This window comes from Moschus berezovskii, chromosome 25 (genome assembly GCF_049115385.1).
Source record: "Moschus berezovskii isolate FMDL1 chromosome 25, NW_MosBer_1.0, whole genome shotgun sequence".
In the NCBI taxonomy this organism is placed as follows: Eukaryota; Metazoa; Chordata; class Mammalia; order Artiodactyla; family Moschidae; genus Moschus; species Moschus berezovskii.
This window is the reverse complement of record NC_142484.1, coordinates 6,566,397-6,585,342: the sequence shown is the minus strand read 5'-3', so window position 1 is coordinate 6,585,342 and position 18,946 is coordinate 6,566,397. Positions and strand designations below refer to the sequence as shown.

Here is an 18,946-nt window from a genome sequence, read left to right as displayed (position 1 = left end):
CAGAGGCGGAGTCTAGAGGGGCGGGGCTCCCGTGGGGGCGGGGCATGGGGACAGGGGGCGGAGCGCGACTGTTTGCGCTCGTACCCCTCCCCCGGCCCCGGGTGTCCCCGTGACAAGGCAGCGCGGAGCCGCCGCCGGCCGGGCCCATCCCGCCGCAGCGGCCCCTGGGCCGAGCAGGGGAGAGGCGCAGAGGGAGCAGCGCCAAGCGGGGGCCAGAGCGCGGCCAGGTGAGCCCGCCGAGGCGGAGGGGGCGGGGGCTTCGCCGGGCGGGCCCCAACAGACGCTGGGGGCGTGTTTGAGTGTCGGGGTGGCTGGGGGTACTAGGTCCGAGGGCGGGCGCCTGTGGCTGTTTGCGCGATCGCGCCTGCTGTCGCGGGTCTAGGGTGGGCTCTGCGCCCGTCTGGGCACCGCTCGCGGGGCTCCGGTTGTGCGGGACTGTATGCGTGACCGCGCGTGTTTGTGTGGAGGGGCCGCCGGCTGTGTCTGCGTATGTCGCTGGGCTGTCATTGTGCCCGCCCCGGGCGCGGGGCGCCGGCCTGCCCCGGCGCAGTCCCTCCTGCGCGGGGATGTTTTCCAAACAGCCTTCCTGCGGAGACGGGCTCTGCTGCAGCCCAAGCGGGAGGGGGGAGCGCCGCCCCCACAGGCCTCCAGAGACCTGAGCGGCCAGGGGACTGCAGACTGACACCTGAGGGAGGGAGAGGGGCGCACCCGGGAGGGGTCCAGAGCCCTGTCCGCAGGGTGAGGACAAGATGGGGAGACTGAGGCAGGTGAATGGAGAGGCAGAGGTGGCCAGACAGGCGGAGGTGGGGAGGAGGTCGGGTAGAGAGGCGGCGAAAAGGACAGCGGCGCGGACAGAGAGTCATTGAGGAAACAGACAGACAGATAGAGGCCTAGACCAGCAAAGGGGCAGAAAGATTAAGATGGAGAGGTAGATTCCAAAATCCTGACAGAAGGGTTCCTCAGAGTTCCTGGGGCTGAGAGCCAAACCCAGGAACTGAATGTAAGATGAGCAGTAAGGGCCCCCAACTCCCGGGGTGCTTTTCTTCCAAGCACATCCCAGACAGAGGTCCTGCCAAAAAGAAGCTTCTGGCCACCCCAAGTTGAGCCATCCCTCTGGCTCTGCCAAATATTCTGACCCTCTGATTGGGCAGCTCCTCCCTCTTGGTTCCACCCCATCCATCTCCCTTCCCTGGTATCCCAGCAACGCTGACAGTTTAGGGGAGGCAGAGGTGAAGTGGTTGCCATAGCAACAGAGTGGGTGAAAGGTCACTCTGGTCTTAGCCTCGATGGCCTGCAGCAGGCTGGAGCTGGCATTGAGGGGGGCTGGGGTGGGAGGCTGCAAAGCTCTTTTTCTCTTCTCCCACTCTGCCCAGAATGGTGCTGGAAGGAAACCCTGAAGTGGGGTCTCCCCGAACCTCAGACCTCCAGCACCCGGGGAACCAGGGCTCTTGTGTGCTCTCTTCTCCCGGTGAAGATGCACAGCCAGGGGAGGAGCCCATCAAGTATGGCGAACTCATCGTTCTGGGGTGAGCCTCCCTGGTCCGAGGGGGTGGGGCACCAGGCACCCCACAAGACAGCCAGACCAAGGGTCCCAGCTCTCCCCATTTACAGCCTTCTGCTCTTCGTCATTCCTCACCTTCCCAGCTGAGAGGCAAAGTTGACCAAGTCCACTTCAGTTCACAATTGTTGTTTTATCTTCCCATTTTTCATAAATTGTGGAGACAACTCTGCCCACCTAAGTTTCTGAACAGAAGACAGTAGCACCAGTTGCCTTTTATCAAACACCGCGTGTGTGTGGTCTGGGATGAACTCTGCTTCTCCAACAAAAGTGCTTGGTTCAAACCCTGACTCTGTGAGTGGCTTAACTTCCCTGTGCCTCCGTTTCCCCACTTACCAGGAGAGACGATGATAATAATAATACTTCAGAGGGTTGTTGGAAGGAACGACTGAGGTGATTTCTGTAAAGCACGGAGCACAGTGCCTGGCCTGCACCAAGTGTTCTGGGAGGTAGGCCTGTGCCAAGCCCTTTCATGGACACTATTTCATTTCAATCTTCACAAAGATGCTGTGAGGAAGGAGGTGAGGAAACCGAGGCTCAGAGAGGGGAAGTGACTGGCCCGAGGGCACACAGCTGGTAAGTGGCAGGGCTGGGATTTGGACCCAGGTCTTTCTTACTCTAGGTTTAGTGCACTTTCACTAAGCGACAGCTGACCCTTGTGCTACAGAGGAGGAAACTGAGGCCAGGAGAGAGGAAGCAACGTGAGCTGGTGGCTGAGTAGACCTTATCCATTCCTGGTCTTCACCTGACCAGGATGCTTGCCCCATGCACAGATCCCTCTCCTTCCTCCCTTCTGTACCTCCTTTTGGCCTCTCTCTCTGCCCTGAAGAGAGTATCTGATAAACTATGTTATCACTGTGATGACTATTTAGAAATAATAATGGCTACTGTTTGTTGACATGTACATGCCATGTGCTTTTATTTTTAGTTTTTAGTAATAATAATCATAGATAACATTTATCAAGGGCTTGTTAAATATATGCCAAACTGTGCCAAGCATCTTAAAATGCTTTATCTCATTTAACTCTAATAATGAACCTGTGAGGTAGATCTTGAAAAAATTAGCCCCATTTTACAGAGGTTATAGGGCTTCCCAGGTGGCACTAGTGGTAAAGAACCCGCCTGCCAATGCAGGAGATGTAAGAGATGTGGGTTCGATCCCTGCCTGGGTCGGGAAGATCCCCTGGAGGACGGCATGGCAACCCACTCCAGTATTCTTGCCTGGAGAATCCCAGGGACAGAGGCGCCTGGCAAGCTGCAGTCCACAGGGTCACACAGAGTCGAACATGACTGAAGTGACTTAGCATGCACAGAGGTTATATGAGAAGCAGAAGAGCCAGGATTTAAGTCAGGTCCATCTGAACCCTCAGCCTGTGTCCTGAACTGCCCTACCCTCCATATGTGGAAAGAGCTTATAAGGGCAAAAGTGATGCTTGCATCTCAGGGGTGCTTGCATTAGAAAAGCAACCAGTTGGGAATTCCCTGGCGGTCCAGTGGTTAGGACTCCACGATTTCACTGCCGAGGGCCCAGGGTTTGATCCCTGGTTGGAGAACTAAGATCGTACAAGTCACGTGGCACTGCCCGCTTCCCCCCCACCCCCTGCCGCCCCAAAGAAAGCAACTGCTTCATGTCCCAAAGGAAGAGCTGGAATCACAGCTGGGAATGAGGCCACTGATGAGGGAGAGCTCAGACCTAAGGCGACAGGCCCTCCTGAGAGCCATCTGTTCTCCACGGAGCAGTGAAGCCCCACGCCGGCTGGACATCAGAGCCATCCAGAGAGCACATTGAAAATTACCCACTGACAAGTTCATCCCAAACCTACAGAATCAGAATCTCCCTCTGTGAGTCCAGAGGAGATTCTGATTCAAGTGGTCCTTGGCTGTATTTGGCAGCTATTCATCCTTTTCACTTCCTGCTGCCAAACCTGCTGTGGCTCCCCAGTGATTATGGAATAAAGTTCAGAATACTCTTCCTGGTGTTCAGGGCCCTCCCACCAAGTTCAGTTTCCCCGACTGCACTCTTCCACCCAAGTCATCACTCAAACCCTGCCTGCCATAGGGCCTTTGCTCAGGGTAAGCCCTCCTTACTGAGAATCTTCTGCAAAAGAGCCTGGAGTCAGACAGATGCGAGGTCAAATCTAGACTTTTCCCACTTCCTAGGCTGAGACCTCAGGCAAGTCATTTTTCCTCCCTGAGCCTCAATTTGCCTCATTCACAAAATGAGAAGAAAGATAGAAAGATACTTGCCTGGCAGGACATTACACAGATTCCATTAGGTAATTAATAATGTGAAGTACCAGGAACACAGGAGGCTCCGGTTCACGGCAGCGACCAAGGTTATGACTCACCCCATCTTTGCCTTCTACAATCTGGACAAGGCTGGAAAGGAAGAAGTTTGATGTGTATGGATATGCAGAGATAGTGACTTTGTGGGTCTTTTTTTCTTCCTTTCTGGTTTCCAGTAGTACTTGTGATGTAATAAATGACAGTTTGCTAAAGGTGACTCCTTTCTAGTTCTTCAAGGCCCGGTATAGGTATCCCCTCTCTTCGAAAACTGCTCCTGGGGTCAGAATTCCTTTCTCCTGTCTCTAGGCCTGGGACACACTTGGCTTGTGCCTGGGTCAGGGCAGGTGGCATCCAGGCTCCTCAAACAACTTAGGGCACAGAACTGACCTGTGGTATGTCACCTGTACCACCCCAGCCCCTAGTGCCTGACCAGGCATGGTTCAGGAGTCCAGAAAACACTGGTTAATTGAATGAAAACCCTTTTGAAGATCTTCTGACCACCATCCCCCCCACCTCACTTCCCTAAGGCACCAATTTGATAGAGTAGGGTCTTCTAGCTGGTAGTTCTAGGGCTTGTTTATGAAGGCAGGATCTGCCCAGAAGTTGATGGTTCCTCCTAGTCTCTCAGGGGCTCACCTGCTGTCGCTCTCTCCCTGCAACCTTTTCTTGTTACCCCCTCATCCACAGCTACAATGGGTGTCTGGCAAGTGGGGACAAGGGCCGCCGCCGAAGCCGCCTGGCGCTGAGTCGCCGGCCACACGCCAACGGAGTGAAGCCAGATGTCATTCACCACATCTCAACACCGCTAGTCTCCAAGGCAAGCAGCCTGTCCAAGCAGACCCGGGAGCCAGTCTTCCCAGTCCTACCTGCCCACGACCCCTCCAGAGCAGGGGAACCCACGTGTCTTCACTCACGACCCTGGGAAACCAGAGGATGGGGCTGGTGGGAGACTCCTCGCAGTATGTCGTAGCTTGCAAAGTATTTCCTGGACCACTAGATCGCATCCCTTGTGGGGAAGTGGTCAATATCATTTGAGGCGGCCAAGGCTCCGGAAGGGGACATAACAATCACACCGCAATGACAAAGGCAACGCCTTTGGCTTTGGAGGTTTAGGGTTGTAATTCGGGCTCTGCTGTTTCCAGTCATTTGACATCTGATCAGTTTCTTCTCTTCTCTGAGCTGCAGTTCCCTCAACAGTAAAATGGGAATGATAACCATGCCTCCTTTGGGAAGCTGTAGGGCTAAATAGGGGCTTTTCCAATGGCTCAGTGGTAAAGAATCTGCCAGCAATGCAGGAGACACATAAGAGGCGGATTCGATCCCTGGGTTGGAAAGATCCCCTGGAGAAGGAAATGGCAACCTACTCCAGTATTCTTACCTGGGAAATCCCATGGACAGAGGAGCCTGGTGGTCTGCAGTTCATGGGGTCACGACGAGTTGGACATGACTGAGCGATGACCATGCACACAGGGATCAAATAAGATAACCCGTGTAAAGGGCTGGTTGCAGAGTTCGCCCTCTGTAAGCGGTGGAACCGCCCCTTCCCTGGGAGTGGCTGCTGGATGTCAGGCTCCAGCTTCTGTCACAGAAGCTCACGCTTTTCCTGGCTATATCCCCAGAGAAATGACTTCTCCTTTCTGTCCCCAGGCACTGAGCAACCGTGGCCAGCACAGCATCTCCTACACACTGTCCCGGAGCCACTCGGTCATAGTCGAGTACACACACGACAGTGACACAGATATGTTCCAGGTAGGCTCAGGTGCCTCCACGAGCCTCCTGGCCACTGCGCCACCAGGCCTGGATGCTCAGCTCTGCAGGTTCCCCGGGGGAGGCTGGCGGACCAAAGGCCAGGGGGGCAGGTGCTTTGGAGTCCTCAGTGCAGAGACCACTCTTCAGACGAGGAAGCAGGATACCCGAGGGAGGGCTGTTGACTTCCCACTCACACAGCAAGTCAGTGGCTGGATCAAGATTCACACCCAAGCCTGGACTCCCAGGCTATGGGAAACGTACAATTTAGGGTTTCAGAGTGTGGTGTGAGAGTCCTACTGCTTGGCCTCTGCTCCCAGCTCTGTCGGTTAGTAGCTGGACGACTTTGGGCAAGAGTCCCTTAACCTCTCTGGGCCTTGGTTTCCTCATCTATAAAGTGGGGCCCATTACAGTCCCACTGCATGGCATCATTGGGAAGGTTAACTGAGATCTGCACACGAACTGCTTAACATGATATATAGTAAATATTTACTCCAAATTCACTATTTTCTACTACTATTTGAGCTTTCCCAGACTATGAGTGTCAGTTACCCTTTCACTGTTCTATCTGCAAATCAACTGTTTTTTTTTTTTAATTATTTATTTGGATATGCTGGGTCTTAGTTGCAGCATGAGGGATCAAATTCCCGGACCAGGGATCAAACCCAGGCCTCTTGCACTGGGGAGCATGGAGGGCTGGACCACCAGGGAAGTCCTGCAGATCAGATAGTTTTTAATTGAGTGGGGCAGTTCCCAGAACTGTGGGGGAGACAGAGAAAGAGAAACCCAAACACCAGCGATTGGGTGTGGAAACCTGGGGAACTGGGGTGGTGTTAACTCCCTGTCGTTTGGTCACCCTGCCCACAGAACAGCTTCCGGGAGCCCTGGGGTGGGAAGCCCTTGGCACTAACCTTCCCACACAGCATTCCTGTGCTTGCCCTCCCCTCCCTTACAGATTGGCCGATCCACAGAGAACATGATTGACTTCGTGGTGACAGACACGTCCCCTGGGGGAGGGGCTGCCGAGGGCCCCTCTGCCCAGAGCACCATTTCCCGCTATGCCTGCCGCATCCTCTGTGACCGCCGGCCACCCTATACTGCCCGTATCTATGCCGCTGGCTTCGATGCCTCCAGCAACATCTTCCTTGGAGTGAGTGAGCCCCCCCAGGCAGGGACCAGTGCTGCATATGACAGTGAGCTGAGGGGTAGGCTGGGGAGGGGCAGCCTCCAGGGGTGATGGACCAGCCTGCAGTAATCATAACACAACCTATGTGGGGACTAGCACCCCCACTTAACAGATGAGCAAAGTGAGGCTCAGAGAGGTCAGGTGATGCCCAAGGTCATACAGTGCCAATTCCAGTCCTCTCCGGGCCACCTCTGGGCTCCAGGGTAGAGGGGCAGCACTCCCGGCTCGAGGCCTGCTGGGGGCCACTCAGGGATGTGATCTGATCCCACGTGTGGTCCCAGGAGCGGGCAGCCAAATGGCGGACCCCCGACGGGCTGATGGACGGCTTAACCACCAACGGGGTCCTGGTGATGCACCCAGCAGGCGGCTTCTCTGAGGACTCGGCCCCGGGTGTCTGGCGGGAGATCTCGGTCTGTGGGAATGTGTATACTCTGAGGGACAGCCGCTCGGCACAGCAGCGGGGGAAGCTGGTAGGTGGCCTGTCCACCCTCCTCCCCATCCCCTTGTCCTTCCCGGGGCCCTCCTGATCTGCCTGCCCCCTGCCCAAGCCAGGAGGTGATCTCCAGTCCTGCTGCACAGGGCAGCCCCCAACAGGCTCCATGTGGGGGCACATGCCATTTGCCCCACAGAGGGGACCAGGCCAGCATCTCCAGGTGTAGCCCGCATAGTGCCAGAGGCCCAGGGGGTGATGTGAAGCAGCACGCACAAACACCTGGTACAGCTCCACGCGCCTCTGAGGATGTCAGCTGCTGAAAAAACTCACACCCTCTTATGAGGGTGACACTTGGCCCGTGTGTGAGCAGTTTATAGCCTGAAGTGTTGGTGGTTTTTAATGTGTCTGTCACGTTCAGGCAAGTTTAGCTTTATTCTTTCCCAGCAGGAAAGGGCCTTGGAGTAGTGCTAACACAGGTGAGGAGGAACCTAATGTTGGGAGCTGGGGGAGTCCTAGAGAAAGATGGGGCTTCCCAAAGTCACATGGCCATGATCCTCAAAGGGGCCACATAGAGGTTTTCCTAGGTGTAAGCACATGGGCAAGGGGTGCTGAGCCTCAAGGAAAAGCGTGGGTTATCTTCCCAGGGCCTCAGTTCCACTGGGAGATCTGAGGAAACGTTATTTTGTAAAACTAGGCTTGTGAACCTCTCCCTGGTACCCGCTTCTGAGCGCCTCCTATGTCCCAGGCACTGTTTCAAGTTTTCACATTGATTCATGAGAACCACTGCTACACAGGGAAGTAAAACCCATCTTGAGGACAAGGAAATTAAGACATGGAGACAATACGTTACTTGACCAGAGACACAGAGTTAGTAAACACTGAGGCCAGAATTCATGCCCAGACTAGCGCTAGAGTCCTTGCTTTTAACCTCAGCCCTTAGGCTTTGGGCTAAGTCCCTGGTGTTTTGGACACAGGAGATTCTGGTCTCCGCCATCAGGGAAGATGAGCATGAGAAAATGTTTTAGAAAACTTCCATTTTGGTCCAGGTCTTGTTTTTGGCCAGTATGTGGCATGTGGGATCTTAGTTCCCCGATCAGGGGAAGCACAGAGTCTTAACCACAGGCCCACCAGGGAAGCCCCAGTCCAGAGTCCAGACTTTCTGACTTGACAGATGAAGTGACTAAGGCTCAGATTCCAATGAGAGGAAGGCATGGTGCCTGCCTGGGATTATTATATTCTTTTTGGGCTTGCTGCCTGGCTTGCAAGATAAGATCGAATCTTGGAAGATTTAGAAGAATCAGAGATTGAACCTACTCCCACAGCAGTGGAAGCGTAGAGCCCTAACCACTGAAAGTCCCTGCTAGTTTTTTGGGTTTTGGTGTTTGGGGGATGGTGCTTACCCAGGACCACTTTTCCTGCTCAGTCTCCCCTGGTCCTCTGCCCCAGCCCTTCCCTTCCTCTGCCCCATCCAGCCCCAGGGGTCCAGGGTGCTCCCTCCAGGGAGGTTCAGGGGAATGGATGGGTAGCTTGACTGGGGTGATGCTGCCGGATGGCTGGGGGTTCAGGAGCCCCTTGGGCACGAAGGCCCCTCTGCTGCCCCTGCAGGTGGAAAACGAGTCCAACGTGTTGCAGGACGGCTCCCTCATCGACCTGTGCGGGGCCACGCTGCTGTGGCGCACGCCGGCCGGGCTGCTGCGGGCGCCCACGCTGAAGCAGCTGGAGGCCCAGCGGCAGGAGGCGAACGCGGCGCGGCCGCAGTGCCCCGTGGGCCTCAGCACCCTGGCTTTCCCCAGCCCGGCGCGCGGCCGCACGGCCCCCGACAAGCAGCAGCCCTGGGTCTACGTCCGCTGCGGCCACGTCCACGGCTACCACGGCTGGGGCTGCCGGCGAGAGCGGGGCCCCCAGGAGCGCGAGTGTCCCCTCTGCCGCCTCGTGGGGCCCTACGTGCCCCTGTGGCTCGGCCAGGAGGCCGGCCTCTGCCTGGACCCCGGGCCGCCCAGCCACGCCTTTGCACCCTGCGGCCATGTCTGCTCCGAGAAGACTGCCCGCTACTGGGCTCAGACGCCACTGCCCCATGGCACCCACGCCTTCCACGCCGCCTGCCCCTTTTGTGGGGCCTGGCTCACCGGCGAGCATGGCTGCGTCCGCCTCATTTTCCAGGGGCCGCTGGACTAGGCTCCCCGGAGCCCCTTGCCGCGCCTGCCTGCCCGCCTGGGTCCCCCACCTCCAGGGAGCTCTGCATGTGAGACTCTACCTGCTGGCTCATCGCCACGCCAGATGGACGCGTTGGGTGGGCGGTGCCCTTCCCCTCCTAACTTGGGCTCCAGAGGGGGTCCCTGGACCCCCACCCTGGGCAGAATGATGGGGCTCTCAGCACCAGCTCTGTCCTGGGCTGATGGAGGGAGGCCCAGCCCTGTTGCCCCCACCCTTCTAGGGGCATCCCACATCATGCCGCCTACACTGTGCCCCTGGGGGAATGAAGGGGCCATGGGTCCCTGACCCCCAGCTTAGGCTGGCTGTGCCCTGAGGCTGCCAACCCAGTTCCAGATAATCACCCCGACGCTGCCGCCCTGGGTTCCTCTATAAACCTGCTGCTCAGCTGCCCTCACGAATCCGCGTGTCCCACATGCGTGCAGCGCCTCCAGCCCCCGAGTGAGTGCCGGGTGGGCGGCAGGCTGGGACCGACATCTGCGGATACCCACTGGGGGCTGGACTCCTTGCCAAGTGTTATCTGGGGACACAGACCTGGTTCCCTGCCTGATAAGAGTTCCCAGTAACTGAACGACAGACCAATTACTGAATGACAGCATGGCTTCCTGTGTGCTAGGATCAGAGAGTCATCAGGAGTTGTGAAACTGGTCTCACAGGTGGCTAGGAAAGTGAGACGTGAGACAGGCTTCACTGGAGGGGCTTAAAGGCTCTGCCTCAGTGGCCTGCTGGGAATCCCTACAGGAAAGGGGGTGCTCTAGGCAAAAATGGGGCTGAGGACAGGCTCAGGTGTAAGTATGCAGGGAACTGTGTGAGGGGTTCAGAGTGGCTGAAGCATGGGCTGCAGGGGGCAGAGAGAGGCTGGAACAAGAGGCTGGGGCCGTGCTGACAGGGAAGATGCTGGACAGAAGTTTGGATCCTCATTTCTGGACAGTCGGGGTCGAGGAGAGGGAGAGGACTCGCGGTCCAGAGCGTTGGCTGTGCACAAGGGTTACTATCAACCGAATGCCCACTGTGTGCCCCGCACTGTGCTAATGGTAATAATTACGTTCATTGAGCACTCCCCAGTCACCAGGCTCTGCTTCTCAGAGGTTTTATTTAATCCTCACAGTAACCTAGGGAAGGAGGTGTTACCATTTCTGTTCACAGGGAGATTAAAGAACATGGTCCAAGTCACACAGTTTAGAAAGTGGTCAAGTCAGATTCTAATCCACAGCTGCCTGCCTGGCCTCAGAGCCTGCCCTTTCCTCCATACCACTAGGCAGCTCTCCTTGGATGGATGGGGTGGGAGGAGTTCGGAGGGCAACCCAGGTAAGGGGAACAGCGTGGGCCAAAGTGTGGCAGGGAAAATGCTTGGTGACCAATGAGCTGGTTATGGAGGGAGCAGAAATGAATGAGGGGTAGGAATGTTGGGCTGGCGTCTGGTGGGCCTTTGTTGCCATGGAGACCAAATCTGAACTGGATCCCTATTCATCCTGGCTAAGTGTCACCTCCTCCTGAGAGCCCAGGCAAGCTCAGGGTGCTACTGGGGTTGCCCCAGACCTTTCCTGGGACAAGCAAACTGGAAAGATGAGGTAGATGGAGGTTGTGGAAATATAAAATTCTGAAAAAGAGGCTCTGAGTACCACCTCGACCTGGACATCATCCCTAATAGAAGGCAGAGCCTTAGGGATTCCAAGGGGAGGGACCTGCCCCCTTCCACACAGCTGGTTGGAGCCACAGATACCAGACCTGGGGCTGTTGAGAGGACAGAGGGCATTTGCTGGTAGTGAGATGAGGATGCGATCAGATTCTTGCTTCACACGGCCACAGCGGGGAAGCCCCAATAAGGATGCTGGGGTGGACATGGGAGCATTGCAACTCCTACACACACACACACACACAGAGAGAACAGTAGGAATCCAGTTCTTCCCAGCTCTCTGTTCTCACTCTGTTGGGAACCAGACAGGGGAACACTTGCATGCCATTTCTATCAGGGAATCTCAGACTCTAGAAGGAGAGACAAGCAAAAGGCACAGGTGCCCTAAGAGGGAGAACTCAGTGTTGGTGGAGGGGGTCAGACAGCTCTGCCCCTTTCTAACTCTTGGAGCCTCCGTCTCTTTAATTGTTAAATGGAATAACCGAACCTCCATTACCAGGTGGTTGTGAATGTATGAAGGGCAACTGTAGCATAGGATGTACTTAATACTACTTCCTCACCTACCCCTTCTTTATCCCCATGGAAAAGAGCCAAGGCTAGGGGTGGCTATGACTTCATTGAGTGGACTGTTGCGTGTAATTCTGTGTGTGTGTGCATGTGCGCACACGCATGTGTTGGAGCAGGTGGAGGGGACAACGTAGTGGAAGGCTAGACCCTGGTTCAGGGATACCAGAGGACTTCCTGGGTGGCCTTAGTGAACCCATCAGCCTCCGTTTCCCCATATGTACTCTAGATTAAATTATATCCTAACTCAGGTTTTTTGCAGGAATTAAATGAGATCCTCCATGTCAAGCTGCTAGCATAGAACTTCAGGAAGTGCTCTTATTAGCTGTCTTGATGAAAATACAGCTTGGCTGGGGGTTTCCCAGGAGTACTGGGATCTTCCCTTGGCCTGAGCTGCTCACTGGTGGCGTTGGACGGCACTTCCTCCTCTATCCGTGTACATGTCAACCTCTCCCGAGTGTCAGGGAAGACTTTACACCCGTTTTAAAGACAATAAAAATTGGGGCACAGGAAAGAAGAGGGGCGATTTTCTAGGGACATAGACCAATTTATTGAGTTCCTCCCTGTCATGATAATCACTATCAGTGCCAACAGTCAGCACTGTTGTGCCAAACAGGGCCTTGGGCACCTTTTGTGAATGAGAAACCGGTGCGGGTGGTGGACAACAGCCGCTCTGGGCCTAGACACAGGTGTGGCAAAAACTGGCACGGAGGGTGTGTGGATTTCAGGGTAGACCCTCTCCTCCACACTTCTCTGCACAGCACTAGGGGGCGTCAACACTTCCCTCAAGCTTACAACTTCCCTCAGGTAAAGACAGGGATTTTTAGCCCGGTTTTCTGACTGAGGAAGTCAAGACTCAGAGGTAAAGAGACTCATCCAAGGACACACAGCTACCAGGCAGTGGAGGCCTGCCTCAACCTTAGATGGCCTGGCTCTGCTCCATTTCTGATTTGGGACCCTCAAAATGTTCCCCACTTGGCCCAGGCCAGGCGCTAGGCACTTCCACATGCCATTCCCCAACCCAGTCCACCCTCTTGTGAGTTTCTCCAGACATGCAGGCTTGGTTCTGCCCTGGGCAGCCTTTTGGGGTTGCGGTCGGCTTTCTCATCCATCCGGCACCTGGCAACACCCCGAAACTGCCAGGCCCCTCGCCCCTTGTTCAGAAGAAACTGAGACGCGAAGATATTTAGCTGCTGCCCTAGTCAGGCCCATGGCAAATCGGAGAGGGTACAGGGCAGCACTTGCGGGCGTTTCTTCACGCCCCCCGCCTCCCCCGCCCCGACCCGCACGGTGGGGCCATCTCAGACCCGGCTGGAGCCCACTGGTCTTAGCCTCGACTCCCTAGACGGAGGGCTTTGCAGTCTCGTCACTACCCACGGTCCTGGACTCCTATACCCAAAACTGAAGTCGGAGGACTCAGCAAACTCCAAAGGAGAGCGGGGGTCAGGACAGTGCGGCGGTTATCGCCGGTGCTCGGTTCGTAACAGCCACGCTGCCCCGCCTGGATTCGGGGTACCTTTTCTGCGCCGTCTGTTCGGACTAGGCCTGGGCCAGGCTGAACACGGAGGTTTCTGACCCCCCGCGCGTGTACCGCCTGCGGACAAAAGGCCAAGGCCGCAGGGGCCATTCCGCTCGCCACCCCCTTAGCGCCTGGGGGCGGGGAGCCGGCGTGCCGGCGGAGCCCGGGTCAGAGCCCCTATTGGCTGGAGGCGATGCCCGTCCGGGCCCCGAGGCTCAGCAATTGGCTGGTGGAGGCGGAGTTGGCGGAGCCCCAATGAATGGGGGAGCCGGAAGCAGGAAGTGAGTGTGCGATCGGAGCTGCTGCTGCAGGTGAGGCTCGGCGACCGGGTTTTGGGGTCACCATGTGTCATCCTCGGGGGACAGGGCGCGTCTGGGCCGAGCTCAAGATCATTCCTTTTCTACCCCCCCTTCCAAATTCATCGCGGCCCCGAAGCCAAGAATCGCTCCGGACAGCAAAGGGTTAACGTCCCTTTCGGAACCCAGGGGCTTGTGCCATTTGGGAGCAGCTTCAGGAGTGGCGGGGGAGGTTGGAAACTCTTTCCGAGTAAGAGAGGGCGTTGTGAATACTCTGGGTTGGGAGACACCCAGGTCCTTACCAGGCAGCAAGACTTTCAGTAAGCTGCTTGGCGTCTCTAAGCCTCAGTCTCCCTATCTGTAAAATGAGTTTTCTCTCCGCTCTGAGCTTCTGCAGCTAGGGAGGGTCCCCTGGCTGTGCACAGGGAGAGGGCAGGGGGATAAAAGTGGGACAGATCCTGCCAGCAGTGAGAACTGAAGAGTACAGAGAAAATCTTGTACTGCTGTAGGTACCTTCTGTCGATCAGGGTGACCTTGTGACCTCATCTAATTTGCATAGCCACCCAGTGAGGTTGCGGTTATTATCAGAAGCTGTCTTCTAGAGGTAGAAAAGTAAAACTGACTTGACATTTGGAGTCTGGGGCTGAGCCAGTCTTGGAACCTGGGTCTTACAGCTGGGACTCTGTCCTTGTGAACACAGTGGTGGGCAGAATCGAAGAACATGCAGGATGATTCTGAAGGGGAGGCTAGGAGATCAGAGAGGGAAGAGGGGCGACCACGGAGAGGGGCCTGGGATCCCAGAGATGCAGAATCTCGCTTTTGACCCCTCCCTTGTGTTATTAGCCAAGCACCCCACCTCCCTGGCCCTGGTTTCCCCATCTGTAATAATACTGCTGCTGCTGCTAAGTCGCTTCAGTCGTGTCCAACTCTGCCCACCAGGCTCCCCCGTCCCTGGGATTCTCCAGGCAAGGACACTGGAGTGGGTTGCCATTTCCTTCTCCAATGTGTGAAAGTGAAAAGTGAAAGTGAAGTCGCTCAGTCGGTGTCCGACTTGTAGCGACTCCATGGACTGCAGCCCACCAGGCTCCTCCATCCATGGGATTTTCCAGGCAAGAGTACTGGAGTGGGGTGCCATTGCCTTCTGCGATCTGTAATACTAGGTAGCTGGATTCAGTCTTTAAGTTTGGGAGGCCACAGGCCGAATATTGCCTGCCAGAATATTGCGTAATCTTCTGGGGTGAGTCACCTAACCATCTCTGAGTCTCACTTGGCATATCTGGTGCATGGGTGCACTGGTACTCCCTTCCTCATTCAGACCGGGAGTGTGCAGACTCAGCTGTACACGCCGCTGGTGTGGGATAAATGGCGCCTGTGATCACAGTGATGGTTCTTAGCAGGGCCCATGGCGGACACCCAGTACATTCTCCCCAATGACATCGGCGTGTCAAGCCTGGACTGCCGCGAGGCCTTCCGCCTGCTGTCGTCCACAGAGCGTCTCTATGCCCACTACCTGTCACGGGCCGCCTGGTACGGGGGCCTGGCAGTGCTGCTGCAGACCTCCCCTGAGGCCCCCTACATCTATGCCCTGCTCAGCCGCCTCTTCCGTGCCCAGGATCCCGACCAGCTGCGCCAGCATGCCCTGGCCGAGGGCCTTACTGAGGAGGAATATCAGGTTAGTTCTCTCAGGCCAACCTGCATTCTGGGTGTGAGGGGCCAGGAAGCAGGGGTCCAATGGACTCTCTGTCTCTCTCTGGATTAGATCAGAGGTTTTAAACACAGGGACATCCCCTCCTGGAGTCTCAGTCTTCTCATCTACAAAATATGCCTGAGGGTCGTCTGTACCTCTTAGGGTTGTGGCCCCCTGATGAGATAAATGATGGCTGTTGTGATGATCACGAGAGCTGTGGAGTAGAGGAAACAGCTGTGGACGTTCGGAGACGGTAGAGGAATGAGTCCAGTGTAGGAATCAGGAGGTCTGAGTTCTGGACCAGATCTTCCTCTACCATGTTGCGTGTCCCTGGGCAGAATGTTCTACCTGTCATCTTGTTTTTATCTGGTCTGTGGGTCTGTTGGCCAAGGAATACATGAATGCATTCGTAATGCTTTACAGCATTGCAGAAAGGCACAAAATAAAACACGAAGATCATTTTTTCTCAATGCCTAGCCCAGAGGTAACCACCAAAGATGGTATGGTGTGTAGCCTTTTCAGTCGTCTGTCTATACTGCATACCTGTACAAGTAGAGATGCACATGTGTTAGTTGCATATTTTCTCTTTCACGTATGAGATCACATTCTATAGATTCTTATGAGTTCTGCTTTTTTTCACTGAACACTGTGTCTTGGAGAACTTCCATGGGGTACATAGAAATCCACCTCGTTTTCTTTTATTGACTGTGAAGCATTCCATAGCTTTGTATGCTGTAATCAGTTTAATCCTTTGTATATTGATGGACATTTAGGTTGTTTGTGATTCTTACAAACAAGACAAATAAGCATCCTTAAGCATGTGTGTCACTAGGATCTATTTTTAGAAGCAGAATTGCTGGGTCAAAGGCTCTGTACATTGACAGTTGACTAGTGTTGTTAAATCATTTTCTGAAAGTGCTTCTCCAAAAATGTATGAGGATACAGTTTTTCTATATGTAAAATAAAGGGATTAGATTGCTTATCTCTGTGCTGAGGCCCAGGCTGTTTCTTCTACTTTTTGTTTGAACTTTGAGTAATCACATCCCATCTCTAGGCCTTGATTTCCTCATTAAAAGAGAGAATAGCTGGGAAAGTTAATGGAAAAGTGCTACCCAAGTATTCACTATTTGCAGTGGGATTGTTTTGTTTGGAAGTAGCAGAAACCCACCTCAAATTGGCTTAAATGAGAAAAAAAAAAAATCATGACTCCCAGTTTCTGGTCTGGCATGTTGGGAGCTTAGATGTTGCCCATCTCTTCTAACAAGTAAAAAACTGAAGAAATTGAAAAATCAACAACTCTTCTTAGATCCTTAAGAGAAGTGAGGTTCCAGAGCAAACTGCAGCCCCCAAAATTGGAGAAACAGGCAGGCAGGTACAGAGAGTCACAACTTACCAGAGCAAAAACTCATGAACAGAAACCTCCATGGAAACAGTGCTGGGGTAGGAAAATTGGAACTGTAATTGATGACTTGCTAAAGGCTCAATGTGGACAATTCTGAGTTGAAAACTCCAGGGGGAACTGGACATAAGGGGGCCCCGACACTTTGGGGGGTTTTACCTTCAGGAGCTTCACCTGGTTCTCACAGTGAATTTCAGAGAGAAAAATCCCTCTTGCTTCTGGCAGGGGGAGGTGAGAAGGAACCATTTAAAAAATATGCTAGAGCATTTTGTTCTTCTTAACATGATCTGCCCTCAGGAGAAACTATTTAACCAGAACCAAACCTGTTAGGGTTTTATTGGAGCCTAACTGATCTGGAAGAAGGGAAACACACAACTCTAGACAGCTCTGACCATCCGGTCCCATCTAAAAGGAGTGGTGGGTATATGGGGCTGAGAAGAACATGTCAAGTTCAAAGGCCAGCAGCAAAGATTCACTAAAATCATGGGACTCTAGAATACTTCCCCTGACACCATTCCTTACTATCCCACTACTGCTGCTGCTGCTAAGTCACTTCAGTCATGTCCGACTCTGTGTGACCCCATAGACGGAAGCCCACCAGGCTCCCCCGTCCCTGGGATTCTTCAGGCAAGAACACTGGAGCGGGCTGCCATTTCCTTCTCCAATGTGTGAAAGTGAAAAGTGAAAGTGAAGTCGCTCAGTTGTGTCCGACCCTTAGCGACCCCACGGACTGCAGCCTACCAGGCTCCTCCATCCATGGGATTTTCTAGGCAAGAGGACTGGAGTGGCTTGCCATTAAGGTCTATTTATGACAGTTCCTTTTACCCAGCACATCATGTTTGGCTATCAAGAAAAAAATTACAAAACATTCTTAAAGGCAGAAAGCACAGCTTGAAGAAACAGAGCAAGTATCAGAACCAGACTCAGATACGGCAGGGACGTTGAACTCACCAGACCAGGAGTTAAAACAACTATGACTAGTATTCTAAGGGCTATAATGGATAAAGTAGACAACATGTAGGAACAGATGGGCAGTTTGGGAGTAACATATATACAGCACTATATATAAAGTAGATAAATAACAAGGACAGACTATATAGCACAGAAAATGATACTCGGTATCTTATAATAACCTATAATGGAAAAGAGTCTGAGAAAGAGTCTAAAAAAATGCTAGAAGTCAAAAAATATTACCAGAAAGGAAGGGCACTTTTGATGAACTTATTAGTAGACTTGATACAGCACAGGAAAGAATCTCTGAGCTTGAGGGTATCTCAATAGAAACCTCCAATATTGAAAAGCAAAGTGAAAAAAGACTGAAGAAAACAGAGTAGGATATCCAAGAACCAAGGGACAACTATAAGAAATATAACATGTATATAGTGGTAAAACCAGAAGAAGAAAGGAAAAAACAGAAGAAATGTCTGAAATAGCAATGACTGAGAATTTCCCCAAAGTGATGTCAGATACCAAACCACAGATCCAGGAAGTTCAGAGAACACTGAATAGGATACTAAACGCAAAACAAAAAAGAAAGAAACAAAACCTCCATATTGGCATATCATGTTTAAACTACAGAAAATCAAAGAGAAAGAAAAAAATCAAAGAGAAAGAAAGAACCTAGATGAAAAAAAAATCTACAGAGGAACAAAGATAAGAATTACATCTAATCTTTCAGAAATCTTGCAAGCAAGAAGAGTAGACTGAAATATTTATAGTGTTGGGATAAAAAGCCACCAATCTAGACTTGTATGTCCTGTGAATTATCCTTTAAAGTGTAGTGGAAATAAAGACTTTCTCAGACAAACAAAAATTGAGGGAATGTGTTTTCAATAGACCTGCTTTGCAGGAAATGTTAAAAGAAGGTTTCTAGAGAGAAGGGAAATGATATAGGTCAGAAACTCAGATACATTAAAAAAGAGAGGAAAAGCCATGGTGAAGGAATAAGTGAAGGTAAAATAAAAACTTTTGTTTTTCTTATTCTTAACTGATCTAAGATATACACTTGTCCAAAATAATAATAGCAGCAATATATCCAACTATGTATGCTTATGTACAAGTGAAATGAATGACAGCAGTGATATGAGGGAGAGAAGGCAAGAATTAGGATTATTTTGTTATTATAAAGTACTCAAACTGCCCATGAAATGGACTTGGATTAGTTGTAAATATATATTGCAAACTCAACCACTAAAATGTCTATTGCAAAGTCAACCACTAAAAAAAGTAAAAAAAAGAAGTACAATTGATATGCTAAGAAAGGAGAGAAAATGAAATTTTATACAAGGCTAAGTTACAACCACCAAGGTAGAAAAAGAATGGACGACAGGTGCCAGCATGGTTGGGTTCTGGTGACACTCCTCTTTTGGACTGCAGATTGCCACCTTCTCACTGTGCTTTCACATGGTGGGTCATATGAGCTAGC

General features: G+C 52.9%; 2 protein-coding genes across 5 annotated transcripts in view; both read left to right on the top strand.

Annotated features, from left to right (window-relative positions):
• The first annotated feature begins 100 nt into the window (after positions 1–100).
• Positions 101–13,106, top strand: PELI3 (pellino E3 ubiquitin protein ligase family member 3). Of its 4 annotated transcripts, none has more exons than XM_055415458.2 (8): positions 101–227; positions 1,374–1,526; positions 2,063–2,134; positions 4,532–4,661; positions 5,492–5,593; positions 6,546–6,740; positions 7,058–7,246; positions 8,842–13,106. In XM_055415458.2, the coding sequence occupies exons 2-8, from the start codon at positions 1,375–1,377 to the stop codon at positions 9,382–9,384; spliced, it is 1,383 nt and encodes a 460-aa protein (XP_055271433.1). In that variant the 5' UTR covers positions 101–227; position 1,374; the 3' UTR covers positions 9,385–13,106. The 4 variants fall into 4 exon arrangements, with proteins under 4 accessions (XP_055271433.1, XP_055271432.1, XP_055271434.1 ...); XM_055415457.2 differs by having other exon boundaries at positions 8,815–13,106; XM_055415459.2 differs by lacking the exon at positions 2,063–2,134 and having other exon boundaries at positions 8,815–13,106.
• Positions 13,107–13,297: 191 nt separating this feature from the next.
• The window catches only part of DPP3 (dipeptidyl peptidase 3), a 30,192-nt gene continuing 24,543 nt past the window's right edge, over positions 13,298–18,946 (top strand). The window contains exons 1-2 of the mRNA XM_055415456.2: positions 13,298–13,450; positions 14,833–15,107. Coding sequence (XP_055271431.1) covers positions 13,399–13,450; positions 14,833–15,107 — 327 coding nt within the window. The 5' untranslated portion in view covers positions 13,298–13,398. The remainder of the gene's footprint in view (positions 13,451–14,832; positions 15,108–18,946) is intronic.

Excerpts from the sequence above, each read along its gene's own strand:
- PELI3 (XM_055415457.2), top strand. The coding sequence starts at position 1,375 with ATGGTGCTGGAAGGAAACCCTGAAGTGGGGTCTCCCCGAACCTCAGAC. Across the intron at positions 2,135-4,531 it reads GGCCCGAGGGCACACAGCTG|CTACAATGGGTGTCTGGCAA; the intron begins GTAAGTGGCAGG and ends CCTCATCCACAG. Across the intron at positions 7,247-8,814 it reads CACAGCAGCGGGGGAAGCTG|GTGGAAAACGAGTCCAACGT; the intron begins GTAGGTGGCCTG and ends CTGCCCCTGCAG.